The sequence below is a fragment of the Danio rerio genome, chromosome 7 (genome assembly GCF_052040795.2).
Source record: "Danio rerio strain M-AB ecotype USA chromosome 7, GRCz13ab, whole genome shotgun sequence".
NCBI classification, from domain to species: domain Eukaryota; kingdom Metazoa; phylum Chordata; class Actinopteri; order Cypriniformes; family Danionidae; genus Danio; species Danio rerio.
The window spans coordinates 77833037-77851299 of NC_141027.1; the positions used below are offsets into that span (position 1 = coordinate 77833037).

At 38.4% G+C, this 18263-nt stretch overlaps 1 protein-coding gene across 3 annotated transcripts in view; it reads right to left on the reverse strand.

Annotated features, from left to right (window-relative positions):
• ccdc149a (coiled-coil domain containing 149a) overlaps positions 1 to 18263 on the reverse strand; it is a 107150-nt gene that overhangs the window by 80870 nt on the left and 8017 nt on the right. For 2 of the 3 annotated variants that reach the window (XR_015944682.1, NM_001006020.2), the window contains exons 8-10: positions 16269 to 16353; positions 16020 to 16164; positions 14136 to 14212 (exon numbers count right to left, since the gene is read on the reverse strand). Coding sequence is in view for 2 of the 3 variants with exons in the window: in NM_001006020.2 (NP_001006020.2) it covers positions 14136 to 14212; positions 16020 to 16164; positions 16269 to 16353 (307 nt within the window). In the remaining variant the exon portion in view is untranslated. Of the gene's footprint in view, positions 1 to 2940; positions 3028 to 14135; positions 14213 to 16019; positions 16165 to 16268; positions 16354 to 18263 lie in introns of all 3 variants that reach the window. The other variant, NM_001430977.1, reaches the window with a different exon arrangement.

Below are 18263 nucleotides of genomic sequence, written 5' to 3' on the forward strand. Positions count from 1 at the left end.
AATATGACAAATACTCTCCCTTCACTTGAGTTTATTTTATCTGTTAAACACCAAAAGAAGATATTTTGAAGAATGTTGGAAACCTGTAACCATTGAGGAACCATTTTTCCTACAATGGAAGTCAATGGTTACTGGTTTTCAGCATTTTTCAAAATATTTCGTGTGTTTCTGTTCAACACAAAAGAGGACATTTTGAAGAATGTTGGAAACCTGTAACCATTGATTTCCATTGTATTTGTTTTTCCTACTATGGAAGTCAATGGTTACCAGTTTTCAGCATCCGTCAAAACATCTGCATTTCCGTTGAACACAAAAGAAGACCTTTTGAAGAATGTTGGAAACCTGTAACCATTGATTTCCTTAGTATTTGTTTATGCTACTATGGAAGTCAATGGTTACCGGTTTTTAAGCATCCCACAAAACATCTGCATTTCCGTTGAACACAAAAGAAGACATTTTGAAGAATGTTGGAAACCGCTAACCATTAAGGAACCATTGTAGGAACCATTTTTCCCTACTATGGAAGTCAATGGTTATCGGTTTTTAGCATTCCTCAAATTATCTGCATTTCCGTTGAACTCAAAAGAAGACATTTTGAAGAATGTTGAAAACGGGTAACCATTGATTTCCTTTGTATTTGTTTATCCTACTATGGAAGTCAGTGGTTACCAGTTTTCAGCATTCTTCAAAGCATCTACTTTTGTGGTTAACAGAAGAAAGAAACTCATAAAGGTTTGGAAGCACTTGAGGGTGAGTAAATTTAGGGTAAACGCTCAGCTTTACATGAACTATGCCTTATATATATTAGCTGTGGTGTTAAAAGGATAGTTCACCCAAAAATCTGTAAATATGACTCTCCTCATGAGTTTCCTTCTTCTGTTCAACACAAAAGAAGATATTTTGAAGTATGCTGGAAACCTGTAACTATTGAGAAATCATCGTAGAAACCATTTTTCCTACTATGCAAGTCAATGGTTACCGGTTTTCAGCATTCTTCAAAGCATTTGTATTTCTGTTGAATACAAAAGAAGACATTTTGAAGAATTTTGGAAACCTGCAACCATTTATTTCCATAGTATTTGTTTTTCCTACTGTAGAAGTCAATGGTTACCGGTTTTTAGCATACTTCAAAATGTCTTCTTTTGTGGTTAACAGAAGAAACTCATAAAGGTTTGGAAACACTTAAGGGTAAGTCAATTGTGGGTAAATATTCAGTTCACTTAATAAAGCTATAATAATCTAATGTACGCACAACAGTCTGTCCAGGTCAGTGTCCTTGCCATATATGGACTATAAATTCACAGGCAAATGTTCAACTAATTGTTATTATTAAAAAGAAGATAATTAAACCATATTGGTAAATACATAAGAGTTAGAGTCATCGAAAGAGTTTTGTTGGTTTGTTTAAATTGTTGGTGATAGGATGCATGTCAGTCAGATTGGGTAGCTTTACATGGACAAATAAAAATTAAGACCTGTTTACAAATATTTAAGACATAAGAGACAAAATTTAAGTGAATTTTGAAAGTCAAAGACTTTTTAAGGCCTAAAGTTAATTTCTTTTTTAATTTAAGACATTTTAAGACCCCAAAGACACCCTGTAAAATGTTCAAACTAATTGCATAGTGGGAACAACTTAGAATTTTTTTCTGAATAGCAAATTTGAATAATTAGACAACTTACATTTACATATTCATCATAAAACAGAAATGGCATCATAATATTCACTCATTATTCCTAATTTTTCAGCTTAGTCCCTTTATTCATCAGGGGTCGCCACAGTGGAATGAACCGCCAACTTTTCCAGCATATGTTTTACACAGCGGATGCCCTTCCAGCTGCAACCCAGTACTGGAAAACACCCATACACTCTCACATTCACACACATACACTACGGCTAATTTAGCTTCTTCAATTCCCCTATATCGCATGTGTTTGGACTGTGGAGGAAACAGGAACACCCGGAGGAAACCCACGCTAACACAGGGAGAACATGCAAACTCCACACAGAAATGCCAACTGGCCCAGCCGGGCTAAGAGAAATTAATAACTCATAATCCATAAACACAAAACATTAAAACAGACGTCACACCCAAAACAAAGCATGCATCTGGAACATTAAGTTTCAAATATCACACAAGCATATAAAACACACACACAAACACACACACGCACGCGTGCGCACACTACAAAAGCCTCCAGCTGGGAAAAGGAGCATGACGGCCTGTCACCGACAGCAGCAGCTTAGTTCTGCCTCCCGCCCGCATCATCGGCGCCTATTCTGCCGGATTACTGACCCATATTTCAGAGCATTCAGCCAAAAGGTTAAACACTGCATGCGGCACCACAAAAACCCCAAATACCACTTTGCACAGCAGCAGCATCCATATTTATGGGGCCGTCCCGACTGCAAAACACGCCCTGGAAGTTGCTGAATGTCAGCGAACGGGAATTGGCTCACATTTGCCAAAATGCCATGGCATTTGCGAGGGATTGGCTACTCGGCTAGGCCGACCAATCAGAGCGAGCAGGACGGATAAGTGTTTACGAAGAGGTGGGCCGGTCAGACAATTAGCTAATTATTACAGCTCTGCAGCCTCAGCATTAGCGAATGGCAGATTTGGTTGCACACGATTAGGGCTCGTTCACACCCAATGTGTCTTTGCTTAGGAAGTAGGGTTTCTTAGGAAGTAGATTTGGGCGGGGCGAAGCAGTGGCGCAGAAGGTAGTGCTGGGTCGCTGGTTCGAACCTACCGTTTCAATTTCCTGACCTGCATGCTCTTTGTTTTACCCATAAACAAATCATAAATAAATAAAGATAAGTTGCACACAATTGACCACTTGTCAATCACTTTTTCCGCAGGAGGTTGGTCGGTAAAAAAGTGCACAGCCAACAGTGTCTGAGGTTTAGACTAAAGTACAAGTGTGAAAGTGAAAGACCTGCAGAATTGGTGGAGAAGATCAGAGCCTCTGATTGGTCAGTGGAGGACAGAAGAGCAGGACTGAGAGTGATGGCGTCTCTACTTCCTGTTGAAGAACACAAAACAAATATAAAATAGACATACTGTGACTGGGTTACCTCTGGGTGCTCCGGTTTCCCCTACAGTCCAAACACTTGCGCTATGGGTGAACTGGATGAACTAAAATGGCTGTGAATTAGTGTGTATGGGTGTTTCCCAGTACTGACTGGAAGAGCATCCGTTGCGTAAAACATATGCAGGAATAGTTGGCGGTTCATTCCGCTGTGGCGGCCTCTGATAAATCAGAGACTAAGCCGAAGGAAAACGAATGGCACTGTCAAACCAAATGCATTATTCAAAAAAATCTCTGTAGGGCCTCAACGGTCAGCGATAAATCCCAAATCTGACCCAAACACAAACATTTACACAGCTCTTCTCCACAAAAGCTGACATTTTCATAGCGGCGCACATGTAGAGATGATCAGTTTGGCCAGAGAGAGAGAGACTGCAGCTCTTGTCATCTGTCTTCATTAGTACTGGCTGCATGCATCACAGGTTAATGCCATATGTTACCCACAGGGACTGAGCTCTATATACGGCCACCAGCGCTTACATGATCCGGCGCACAAGTCTGATCAGTTTAAACACTGCATTCTAGGAGCCGCTGTGCGATGAAATATAATGAACAGGGGATTCATGCTGCGAGCAACAACTAGAGCAGTGCTGGGTTTCAGAGAGAGATCAATCTCAAGATGGATTGCATTGCGAGTCTTTAAGTTATACGATGTACAACTTTTTTCATTAAAACATCTAAATAAATAAATAAATAATAGGTGGTATATATGACGTTTTGCACCACGCTGTTTAAATACCAAATGCATTTGCGCTTATATATGCGCGCATTGGCGTTCTGTTTTAAAAAAGGAGGCAACATGAGTATTGTTGCTGACCATGTGCATCCCTTTATGACCACTGTGTTCCCATTTTCTGATGGTTACTTCCAGCAGGATAGTCACGCCATGTCATAAAGCGTGAATCATCTCAGACTGGTTTCTTGAACATGACAATAGCCCCTTTCACACATACAGACCTTTCTGGAAAATTTCCGGCAATTTTCCGGAAAGGTGTGTATGTGTGAACAGGCCCTTTTTAAAAATACCGGTAAATTCGTTCTGGCTATTTTCCGGAAAGAGAAGTTGTAACATTACCGGTAATTTGCCGGAATGCTGCGCTGTGTGAACGCAAAAGGAAGATTACCGGAAAGAGCGCGTGCACGTCTAGAACGTGCTGACGTGAGACGTCTGCTTTAGCCAATCAGAACAGTCAGACGCATTCACGTCCGCGCGGTTCATGAGAATAAAAGCCTTTGAATATTTTTCCAAACACATTTAGCTGCTAGAAATTAGTCAGACAACGTTTGTATGTTCATCTTATGCCAACCGTGTAATTAATTATGGATAAGATGCTTATGATAAGCCGTTGTTTGTTTACCTTCAAGCATTTTGCGTGTCCCCGTGAAACAGCACATGAGCGCCAGCACAAACACATATCATGTACATCTCAACATGCAAAAGTGTTACTCTATATGTTTTCATCGAAGTTGTTCACGATACTGATCATCCACAGAGTTTGTGATGTAGTCAAATGTTTACAAATACAAGCGCAGCCGTTTAGAGCTCATTTCTGGTGAATGATGTCAGAATTTACCACTATTTTGGAATGGATGTGTGAATGCTCGTTTCCGGAAAAAATTCCGTAACTTCTTCGCCTGTGTGAACAGCGCTTTTTTTAAATTTACCGGTAAAGTCGTTCCAGAAATTTTCGATATATTTACCGGTATCACTGTGTGAAAGGGGCTAATGAGTTCACTGTACTCAAATGGCCTCCACAATCACCAGATCTCAATCCAATAGAGCACCTTTGGGATGTGGTGGAAAAGGAATCGCATCATAGATGTGCGGCCGACAAATCTGCAGCAACTGCGTGATGCTATCATGTCAATATAGAGCCAAATCTCTGAGGAATATTTCCAGCACCTTGTTGAATCTACGCACTGAAGGATCAAGGCAGTTCTGCAGGACAAAGTGGGTCCAACCCATTACTAGTAAGGTGTACCTAATAAAGTGGCCGGTGAGTGTATCAGCTGTTTATCAGTACTTATTAAGTGAATAATGTGCATGATCTCATTCTAATACTCAATTTTCAAATAAACATCATCTTAAGTTTTTGAAAGGAAGCCTTAAAGGCTTGAAATGAAACAAGGGCAAGTAAACGATGACAAAAACTTGAACTCTCTCCACTTAAAGAGTGTCCGAAACTTCTTTCCTAGGGGACTCTTGATGTAAATCTACAGGATCGCTGGTGGATTGACAGCTGACAGCCTCCATATGCTCCTCTGGACCACTCCAGCATCTCCAGAGAGGATTTGTTTTTTCCGAGGCGCGCTAAAATGATGCTTCAGCGGCTGTACGCTCGACTTTCTTTGTTTCGAAAAGGTCATTGGTGTGTTATGGAGAGCGGCTTCGGAGCTAATTAAAAAGTCAGGCTAATTCTGTATGCCGAACAGCATGGAGCTTCACCGCGGCTGCTTCACTGCCCGCTGTGCAAAACAGGATGGATGGATGAGAGGCGATTCCCACCTGGCAGCTGCCCATCCATCCATTCATTCACTGCTCGTCCCCGACGCACACTGGGGAACAAAACCATCCCGTTTTATGGACAAACCAAGCTTTACGTCACATCGTGCGGCCTGGAAGCCACAGAAGTCGGCGCTAATGTCCTCTCATGGAGACTTCTGACACATCTCAGACAAGAAATCATCTCTCGCACTTGTAGTTTTGTCAGCGCGATGACAGGAAAAAAGTGGTAAAGTAGTTTTTTAGACAGGACTGCAGCAGTAAACACGGATGGAAAGGTACAGCCTGTCACTAACAAAGACAGCCAAAGACCAAGACTACTGTTAAATCTACAAGTCAAGACAACTAATGTTTTAAAGTTGCTTTACATTTGCATTTAGTCATTTAGCAGACGCTTTTATCCAAAGCGACTTACAAATGAGGACAAGGAAGCAATTTACACAACTATAAGAGCAACAATGAATAAGTGCTGTAGGCAAATTTCAGGTCTGTAAAGTCTAAGAAGGAAAGTATAAGTAATTTTTTTTTTTTGAGTACAGTTAGTGGTATATCCAGAGAGGCAATTGCAGATTAGGAAGTGTAGTGGAGACTAAATAGTTGAGTTTTTAGTTGTTTCTTGAAAACAGCGAGTGACTCTGCCGTTCTGATGCAGTTAGGGAGTTCATTCCACCAACTGGCCAGATTGAACGCGAGAGTTCGGGAAAGTGATTTTTTCTCTCTTTGGGATGGAACCACGAGGCGACGTTCATTCACAGAACGCAAGTTTCTGGAGGGCACATACATCTGCAGAAAGCCAAAGGTCGCTTTGTAGGCAAACATCAGAGCTTTGAATTTGATGCGAGCAGCAACTGGCAGCCAGTGCAAACGGATGAGCAGCGGAGTAATTTAACTTACTTTAATACATTAATACATTTATCAGGTTTCAACATCTTTGAAGTTAAACAAAGTTTAACATAATATTTTAGCAAGTTTTATTGATATAAATTGAGATGAAAAGAGCACTTATTGTGGAACAATACATTTTTAAGGAACATATTTGAGTGTAACAAAATTTTTGGTTTTGACATCCTAGCAATTAATCAAAACATGCTAGAAACATGCTGAAATGTGTGAAAATTGCTAACAAATGCTCTCAAACAAGCTAGCAAACAAACATGCTTTTCACGTTAAACCTTAAACATAAGCAACATGTTATTAACATGGCAAAACATGCTTACAACATTATAAAACGTGCCAATTCCATGCTTAACTCTTTTAGCTTATACTAAACTCCTTTGTGTAGCTGATTTAAAACCTATTTTAAGTGCTTACCTATATAAAATTAGTAGCAGAACTATACATGGTTGTATTGGTCGAATTAAGTCTTCTGAGTGCACATCTCACCAAAAATATTTGCAGAAAATATAACACCAATGCGCCAATACAACATGATAAAACGTGCCAATTCCATGCTAGATGTTAAAATTCATGCTAGTATGTTAAAACATACTGTTAACGTATGGTTTTGACATGCTAGCAATTAATCAAAACATGCTAGAAACATGCTGAAATGTGTGAAAAATGCTAATACATGCTCTCTCAAACAAAACTATTCATGTTAAACTTGCTCACAGTATGTTAAAACATGTTATTACATGACAAAACATGCTAACCTTGTTATAAAACATGCCAACTCCATGCTAGACTCTTTTAGCTTATGCTAAACTCCTTTATCTGGCTTATTTAAAAACTTTATCAACCTATTATAAGTGCTTACCAATATAAAACGAGAAGCAGAAACCATACATGAATATATTAGTCGACTTACTTGAGGTCTTCTCACTTTAAATATATTCACTAAAGTACTATTAATTTCCTTGGACTTTTAAAACTTCAGTAACGAGCTAAATAATAGCGCGTGCGCCTTTAACTGATCTCTCCTGCTCATTTCTGTAAGGCCAGTCGATCAGTTTCATAGACTGAGTTGTGATCATCTCTCTCATCCACAAAGTTCCCTAATAATACCACATTCCCCAAATGTGTTTGTAATGTGGGCAATCAGTTTCAGTAATGGATGCTTGTCAGTTTTATGGCGGCCTTATGACAGGTGAGCGTCTGATCCGTCATAGTGCTTTACTGCTCTCTTGTGGACGGAGACTGTAAAGGCATCCACTGAAACTAGTGCTTCAATGACTTTTAGAAATACATGCCTATGTGGTCACTTGCTAAAGAATGCATAAATGCAAAAAAAAATCAAGATTAATTCATTAGCAGTGCATGCTAATTAAGCCATCACCATTACTATTGCTCATACTTAAAGGGACAGTTAACTCAAAAACTGAATATTTCCTCATTATTTACTTACACTGGAGTGGTTTAATGGATTTCTTTCTTCTGTTGAACTATAAACAAGATATTATGAGGACAAAAATAAGCCATTGGCAGCTATAGTAGGATTAAAAAAATACTATTGATGCAAATAGTATGTATAGGCTGAACAAGTACAGGGTGAGTAAATGATAGAAGTTTTATTTTTGGGTGAACTGGCCATTTAAGGTTAGTAATTTTGAACTAAGTCCAAACTGGAAGTAATAAAGTGAAGCTAATACTTTTGTAAGTGATTAGATTTACACCTGGGGGAAAGAAAAATTTATAAAATTGGATTACATCTACCCCTACCCCAACCCTAAACCCAACCCTCAGAGTAATGTTAAAACTGTCATTATACCAGGTATCATTAATAATGTTTATTAAATTACCCATTAACTTGTAATTTATGAATGTCTACTCCTACCCAAGGCCTTAAACTGCAGTATAAATATTAATTCTTGCTGTACAGTGTCACAAAAAATATGCAATGCTGATGTGTGTATCTCAGGGGTGATAGTGGAAAAAATTCCTGAGCCTGAACTTTTTTTCCTTGCCCCTGAGGTGAGTAGGGGTGGGGGTACTATGTATGCAACGCACTTTTAACACATAACTTGTGGGCCCCTGGGCCCAAATATATTAACAGCCTATGTGCAACCCTGATCATCATTATTGTCAAGTGGCTCTTTTTAGACACATGCCAGTAATGTCAGTGACACATGCCAGTGTCAGTGATCTTGTGACATGTGCCAGTAGGTGTCAGTATAAGCACGTTATAAGCACATTAATCTTATAAGTCTCTTTGCTTTAATATTTAAAAATCATTAGGCAAATGACACCTGTTATCTTACATGCATATATGTTATGAGTTTTCAACATGCATTTTATTATAACTTTTTAAAGGATATTATTTAAAATACCTTAAAATGAAAATAAGTTAAATAATAAAATAAATGAATGAATTAAAAACAGAGAAGTCCATATTGTAGGGAACAAAGGAACTGCCAGGATGCAATAATATACAGTACAACAGATAAGTGTAACCCCTCCCATACATAAGCATGCCACAATAAATTTGACTGACATGTACTGTCAAATGACTATATTACGTACGGAAGTATGACTACGAATACATAAAATAAATGCGTTTAAATTAAAACATCGTGGAGTAGCTCAGCAAATAAACTAACTTGCGACGCGATAAATTAGGTTAAAAGTCGCGTAATGATTAAATATGGTTTTGCTCGAGTTAATTAATGTCATAAGCTTCGCCGGGTGTCGATGTCACTGCAGTGACATGCAGCGCGACACTCTGAGTGACACAGGTCACTACACATGCCACTAGCGAGTGACACATGACAGTGGAAAACCGGACGTGCCACCGGAAGTGTCACTACACTCAGTGGCATGTGCCAGTGTCATCTGTACGTCAGATGTCGTGTCACTCCATGTTAAAACTGCTACTGTGAATCCGCGTTCAAGCGCACACAATAAGCTAAAACTCGCCCCAAGCACCGGCAAAAACAAATAACAATGAATGTGTCGAGGAAAGAGTAAGGACATATCTTAATTATTTATTAATAAACTTATTCTGAGTCAGTGTCGCAAAGATCCTGACTGGCAATCTCCTCTTGGACTCGCCTTTAGAGTGAAATTCATCTTTACGGATTACATGAAGGAGTTTTTTTGTTTTCGATTTGTTTTATTTCGTTAAGTAATAATTTAAAGCTTTCTATAAATATATTTATTATGTCTGTGAGGCATATACATTTTGCTTCATTTTGTTAAGCGCTCCTGTTTAAAAACCAGACGACAGAAAGCGCATAATTTTGGTTTTCTTTATTTTATAAAAACGCTGTAACGTTTTTTGATGTATTACTCGTACTTTGTGAGCAAAAATGAAGGATAACTTTAAATTGCTCCCACTGAAAAAATGCAACTGATTGCTCTGGCGCCTCGATGTCCTGCAAGCTTTTTATAAGCAAACTATGCGCCTAATAGCACACATTCTTTAACGTTTAAGCTACCATTGTTTTATACTTGAACTGTTTTATATCTTTTATTTTAGGCAAGTCGTGATGATCTGAGAAGGCAAACTGATCAAACAGACAATGATGGTCTTCCGCTGGGCGCTGTTCGTTAAAAAAAACGTATTTTTAACGAATAAAAAATGCTCCAAACGTTTTTCTAAATAAGCCGAATAAAAAACGAAACTAAATATAAACACTTTGCCATTACATACAAAACTGAACTATTTCATAGCTGAAACACTAAGTTGTTTAAGGAGAAGGGGGAAATATCTTTTTGTTCCGTCTATTGCTTCACCGTTATTTCGAGATTAAACCCAGCGTAAATATGCAGATGTCATTCCCAAAACATATCAGCGTATATGTGCCGAAAACGAAAGTTTCATACAAATTCTGAATGGATTATAGCCTGGAAAGTGCAAAGCACGCTCCTCTTATTATCACTAAAAAGCGTCACTAATCTTAGTTCATAGAGATCTCACAAAGATCCGTTATAATTTATAAAGCTCTCTAAATTACACAATTAATCTTTTATTTACATGGCGTCTACACTCAAAAGATGATTCACGAGCACACAAAATGGCACTTAATAAAAACCAACCCGGCGCTTTCAGCAGTGAGTGAATTCTGTTAATCTAGAGAAATGACAGATCAATATCCGTGAACCTGATTTTTTTTCCCCGCAGCCACAGTACGCCGGAAATCCGGCGTGGTGCCGGAACGCTCTCACCCCTGGTGTATCTGCAGCTGTATCCCATCTAGACTTTACCCAGATTAATTTAAGTGTATGAAAAAAAATCTAAAACCGCCCTAGTATTTACTAGAAGTTAATATTGCACATGAAAAACACATTCAATGCGATTATTTTTTCCAGCAGAGATAACAGAGACGCTGTCAGCTCTCGGTGCGCTTCAGAAAACCAGCATCACTATCACATGATTGACTGTTTCTGGCTGCTTCGTGACACTGATGAATAGCTGGTGACTGATTTCACAAATCGCTGTCAGTCGTCCCATATATTTTTGGAAGGAATCAGGTGTGTATCGCGGACATTGACAAATGCAGCTTGAATCAATCTATTCTTAACACATTAACGCCCCATCTGAACAGATTTTATATTAATAATAAAAAACAGCAAATCTATTGACTTTAAAGGGGAGCTATTATGCAAAAATCACTTTTAAAAGAGGTATTAACACAGCAGTGTGTGAATATAACCAGCTTCTAATTGTAAAAATTAATCAATTCTACTGTTTATAATCAGACTTGATATAAACAGTCTGCAGTAACACTTTGATTGACATTCTTCCTTTGAACGTGTCATCAGAGAAGGAAAGCCCCGCCCACTAGTGACCATCTCTCCCTCATTAGCATAAGACATCAGTCTTGTTTTTGAATCTGCCACAGGGCCGGAGTGGGACTCCTTTTCAGCCCTGGAGTTTCAAGCATTAGACCGGCCCACCTGAGTTCACGACTGACTATATTAAAATAAGGTCATTTCCAATTCAGTTTCTAATGACACTATCACGTCTTTATCAAGAAAACAGATGCTTTAGAACTTCATAAATATGTCATAAATATGAGTAGATTAAAGGGTAGCTAAATGTCCAACACTACTCTTTAAAACATCACAATGTCCTTTCCTGCAATATCTGAATATATATTCTGTGCAAAATAGATATCCAGTCCTTTGTAACGGTGGTCACACAAAAAAATATAAATAAAATATGTACACCTATATAAGTAACCCAAACAGTATTACATGTCTTAACACTAAATATGGGGGGGGGGGGGGGAGTATGTATATATATATATATATATATATATATATATATATATATATATATATATATATATATATGTATATATATATAGCTATATATATAATTGGGTGAGGTTCGAACTCGGGTCAGTGGCATCATAACGCAACGTGCTGACCACTGGACCACAACAGCGCGGTTATGCAGGGGCATTGCGGTTACCTATAAGTAGGGCCAGACGGAATCTGCGGATGTTTTTTGCTATTTCTGCGGAGAATTTTGGTAAAAATCTGCGGATTCTGCGGAATTATTTTGGGAGTATCCAGCTTCCTTAATATATGAAACAAAAAGTAATAAATTACTGACTAAAAACTGAATAAATTTAGATTTACACATTTACTCAAGTAAATAAAGAGAATTAATGATGGGCTAAAAATCTGCAGAAATCTGCGGAAAATCTGCTAAAAATCTGCGGAATTCTGCGTGCACAGATTCCGTGTGGGCCTACCCATAAGACTCTTTAAACCACAGTATTACTTTCTATTGATGGCTTAATCTTTTTCTCCCCTTTTTAGATTTCTGATCAAGTTATGTCAGATTTATTAATGTAGTGAATCATCTGATTTTCATTGAGCAGGTGTAATGTTCATTAATTATTCGAATTCTTATATTCTCTAAGGTGCCGCTGTTTGGGGTCAAATGATAGTTACGTCATCATTACCCTGCAGGCTGCATTTTGCTCACAGGGCTGCGAGAAATTAAATAAAAAGAGCGGAGCTGCTGCAAAATAATCAATAAAAAGAGTGGGGCTATAGTCAAATAAATAAATAAATGAAAAAACTGCGACTGCTGAGAGTGCAGGCAGATAGGGACACCGGCCCTCGCAGCCAAAAAATGGACCGGCCCACTTGGAGATCTCCTGGGCCCGGTTTTTCAAAAGGTTTAATCCGGATAAAATTGATCCGGATTTAGTAATCCTGTTTTTGCGATCCGTGATCAAGTAATCCAGCTTACTTTTTGAGCCAGTTTTTCAAAGCAACATCAGATTGGATCAATCTGATCCGGATAGGAACTTTTCAGGATCACTAAATCTGGATAACCAGTGCTCAAACAGGATAGGACATCACAATGTAGAACTATAGATATGTAAAGAGTAGAATAGCCAGCATGGGGTCAATATAACTTTATTTTTATTTGAAATTAAAACTAAGAAAATTTGATAATTATTTAAATAATAATAATAAATAAATAATAATAAAAACAAGAAAAACAACACCCTATCCTCTTAAAGCAGTCCGCTCATTTGAGACCTACAACACTGTACATTGAGGATATTTATAATAAGTTTCAAATATAGATGTAAATAAAAAAAGACTTAATGTCAAAAACTCCACAATAATATCCGACTTCGTTATCTGATGTGGAGAGAGCAGCTTGTCTGAGCATAGCCTTTAGGAGGCAGATCGTCATTGGCCTTGGTTTGCTGCAGTTTGGTCAGAGTCAGTTGTTTCTCTGCCAGATGAAGCTGTGCTTCTGCCCTTTCAGTCTCTTTTTGCAATTGTTGAAAGAAATTTTAAAAATCAGTCATTGCCATTCTTTGCATTTTTTTTTATTCTGCAATCATTGCATGCATCACTAATAAATATTCTAAAAAGAAAAATATTTTCCATTGTGATGAATATATATATCAGCTAGTGACAGAATAAAATGTATTGTTTTTGGTCAGTTTTGACAGCTGTTTGGGGGATTGTTTTATGAGGCCAAACTCTTTCTACTTTGCTGTAGGCCTATACTGAAAGGCTGAATACATTAAAGCCTATAATCACTATAGCCTGACGGATAAACAAATAAAACGAAAACCTTATGAATAAATAGTATATCTCGTAAGATGGTGCATGATCCAAAAATAGTATTATTTAATAAATTTTTCAGTTTTCATTACATTTTGGGCATGAAATCCACGCTAAATCCAACCTTCTGATGGGATCAGATTAATCCAGGTTTTTTGGATCAAAGTGATCCAGATTCTACAAAAAAGGTCTGAAAAACCCAGACTAAAGGTTTGATCCGGATCAAAACCAAGATTAGATTACGTGATCTAATCTGATTAGGTAATCCGTTTTTTCTTTTGAAAAACCCATTTTCAAGATTTGATCCAATCCCTTATCCAAAATCCTAGTGGATTACTTTTGAAAAACCGGGCCCTGGTTCTCACGATTAGCCAATCCAGGCCTGATCTGCCACTATGCTGACACGAAGGCACTTGTAGCTCCGCCCTCTTTTGAAAAAGAGTACAATCTCATTTGAATTTAAAGCGACAGTCACCAAAACGGCACAATTAGGATCAAAGTCTAAAAGCAGCAGTTTCAAAAAGGAAAACAAACACAAATAATGCATAATACACACCTGGGAGACTCCAAAGTCCTGAAATTTCCAGCGTCTTCAGCTTCCTCTCCAAATCAGCAACTCGATTTCCAAGAATTCTATAGAACACAGTAAATATACTTAATGCAGATTTCAGCAGTGTTGGGTGCGCTACTTTAAAAAAAGTAATAGATTAGAAATTACTGATTACTACTGGAAAATTGTGATCTGATTTCATTACTAGTTACTTTAAAACCTGTTTCGGCTGAGTTGGGCTGCCGTGTGTTTGGGCACCACTGTCCTCCCTAATGACGAGTATTGTCTTAGAATGCTTTCTATTCAAGTGCTTGAACAAGTTGCTGGTCGAGTTTAAAGCAGTCAAAAGTACTAAAGATACTGGACAGACTGCATTTCACAGCTATAGTTTTGTTCCTCCACTCAATGAAATCAAAGTATTATCTATATTTTCACTTGAAGAAGCAGCCGCTCTCAACAGCATCCATTTCAGCTGGCGTTCTCAAGCAATATAAAAGCACATGCTTTTTAACTGATGTTGCAGTCGAAAATGTGATTCAAAAGAAGCATCTTTTTTCTTCTGAAAACTATTTATATATATATTTTTTAAGATTTATTTTTTGGCCTTTTTTAGATAGGACAGTATTTACACAGGAAGCAAAGTTGGAGAGACAGAGGGAGGGAAATGTCCTTGAGCCAGGATTTGAACACAGGACACCTCGTCGTGCTACTGCACCACATGTCAATGTGCTAACCACTAAGCTATTGCGCTGACTGAAAATTATATTTGTGATGTAAGTAACACAATTACACTGACCTTAGTAACTGTGATCAAATTACACACATTTAAAATGTAATACGTTACATGACTGCGTTCCCCAAGAATGTCATTAGAATACAGTAACGCTTTCCTGTTGAACACGTTACACCCAAAGACGACAAAGACGAAGAATAAGACTAAGATGAAGTCAACGAAGAAGTCGATGAAGTCCAAGTAGACTAAGACCAGACGTTGATGACAAAGAGAAAGACTAAGACCAGACGATGAAGAGAAAGACCAAGATGACGAAAACCATGAAGACTAAGACTAGACGGCAAAAAGATGATGACCAAGAAGATGATGATGAAGACTAAGACTAGGCGACAAAGATGATGACTAAGACCAAAAGACCAAGACGATGAACAAAGAATAAGACGAAGATGAAGACAAATCAGATGAAGACTAAGACGGACGGTCTGTGACTTTGAAACCAAGAATTTCCCATACTACCGACGTGCAGTTTTTCTTTGATATTAATTTGTCTTTTAATGCTTCTGAAGTGGCAGACACCATCATCCCACTTGTCCATACTTTACTGTTTGTGTTTTTTTATTGTGGGCGTTCCGCATAGTTCGGTTGCGCAATTCCGATTAGACAGAACGAAAGTGTGCTCACTCAATTGGCTAGTAAGACAGAGGTCACGCATCAGTTTTTTTTAAATCTCTCTTTGGTCACTGCATTAAAAGGCACCGTGTCGTTAGCGAGGTAGTGCGTTGTGGCGTTAGTTATCTCCTGAGTAGGGTTGTACCAGCTGTTCGTAAGTTCTTAAACAGTAAGGTAAAGTACACACTAGGAGCTTTGTAACCACTAGCTAGTTTGTAACTAAAGTTCTTAACATGTTCATAAAGCAAACCATAGTTAGTAGGTCGCAAGCCGTAAAGTCATGCGTATACTCTCATTGAATAACGTATATTATGACGTATATAAGTAACCCAAACAGTATTATATGTCTTAACACAAAAAATGGAAATTACTCAGGTGAGGATCAAACTCGGGTCGACAGTGTCATAATGCAACGTGCTGACCACTGGACCACAATGGCACTGTTGGTATCACAATCTCGACCTATTAAAACACAAATACGTGCACACCTGTTGGTCTGTCTTTGGTGCTGAATGATGATGTTCTTCTCATGAATGGTCTCCAGTAAAGCTGTGGCTAAAGACTTCAGGTCTGAGATGGACTGAGGTGTTGCTGGTAAACTGCAGCCGTTCTCCTCTGACAGAAAGCCATGCACTGCAGACAGCAGAAACAGAGTGTGTGTATGAGAAAATTGCTCATTTAATACACTAAATAACAACATTTCAACCAATTCCTGTTAGTACACTTCTTTTGAGCACCTTGTTTAGGAGAAAGGACACCAGTGAGAGATCTGCTACTGGACTTGCCACCGATTTCAGGGTTTTTTCTTCGATCCAGAGCAGTCTAGAAGACATCCAGAATGACAGGAATATTGCAAATGACATTTTAATAACTTAGGGATAAAGTAGATCCAGGCATATTGGCAGGGCCGGAGTGGGACTCCTTTTCAGCCCTGAAGTTTCAAGCCTTAGAACGGCCCATCAGTTAATGATTGACTATATTAAAATAACGTCATTTCCAAATCAGTTTCTAATGACACTAACACATGTTTTTCAAGGACACAGCTGCTTTAGAACTTCAAAGGTTTGTCATAAATATGAGAAGATTAAAGAGGAGCTAAATCTCCAACACTACTCTTTAAAACAGGGGTCACCAATCTCGGTCCTGGAGGGCCGGTGTCCCTTCAGGATTTAGCTCCAACTTGTCTCAACACACCTGCCTGAATGTTTAAAGTATACCAAGTAAGACCTTGATTAGCTTGTTCAGGTGTGTTTGATTAGGGTTGGAGCTAATATCTCCAGGACCCTGGCCCTCCAGGAACAAGTTTTAAACCATTGCTTTAAAACATCACAAAGTCCTTTCCTGCAATAGCTGAATATATATTCTGAGCAAAATTCCTAGATATCCAGTCCTTTGTATATGTGGTCACACAAAAAATAAAACATGTACACCTATATAAGTAACCCAAACAGTATTATATGTCTTAACACTAAAAACAAAAAATAATTGCTGAGGTGAAGTTCGAACTCGGGTCGGCGGCGTTATATCGCAACGTGCTGACCACTGGACCACAACAGCACTGTTATGCAGGTGCATTGCGGTTACCCACAAGACTCTTTAAACCACAGTATTACTCACTATTGATGGCTCAATCTTTTTCTCCCCTTATTAGATTTCTGATCAAGATATGTCAGATTTATTAATGTAGTGAATCATCTGATTTTCATTAATATTAATTATTCGAATTCTTATATTCTCTAAAGTGGCGCTGTTTGGGGTCAAATGATAGTTACGTCATCATTAACCTGCAGGCTGCATTCTGCTCATGGGGCTGCGAGAAAATAAATAAAAAGAGTGTAGCTGCAGCAAAATAATGAAAATAATGAGGCTTTGGTCAAATAAATAAAAAAATGTAAAAAAAAGTGTGACTGCTGAGAGTGCAAGCAGCTAGGGACACCAAAACCTCGCAACCAAAAAATGGACCGGCCCACCGGGAATTCTTTCAGTCCTCACGATTAGGCAATCCGGCTTATTGGTAGCCCAATGCGGAGCGAAGCACAGTTGTATAAAATTAAGGGTTTATTCTGGAAAAACAGAAGATTTTTTTTTTAAGATTTATTTTTAGCCTTTTTGCCTTTATTAGATAAGACAGTATTTAGACAGGAAGCGAAGTTGGAGAGAGAGAGAGGGGGGGAAGGGTAGGAAAATGTGCTCGAACAGGGATTTGAACACGGTTCGCTCTGACGTGCTACTGCACCATATGTCGACGCGCTAACCACTAGGCTATTGCGCCAACAGTGCTCGATGCATTTTATCCTGCTTATTGCATGACTACTTGCACAAAACAATGAAATTAGACTTAAAGCATTATTCTGAGCCACACAAGTTTATTACATTTTTAATTAAATGTAAAGCTGACAGAAACTAAAACAGCTGATGGAGTATACACTAACCTGCGCATTATTCAGCCACAAGATGGCACCAAAGAGTCAAAAACATTTAGAAACCATGACGTGACAGACAAGCACATACATATAAATGTGTTTGTAAGCATATGGAATTGAATGTATTCGCTGATGATCAAGGTGATTTAAATTTCCCAGGTGAGCCTGTGTTATTTAGCGGATGTTATCTCAGAATAACATACCTTAAAATGTTGCAACTGACCAATCAGGATCAAGTATTCCAGATAACCGTGTAATACAATATTAAAACTGTGTAATCAAAATGATGTCAAACGTACAATACAAATA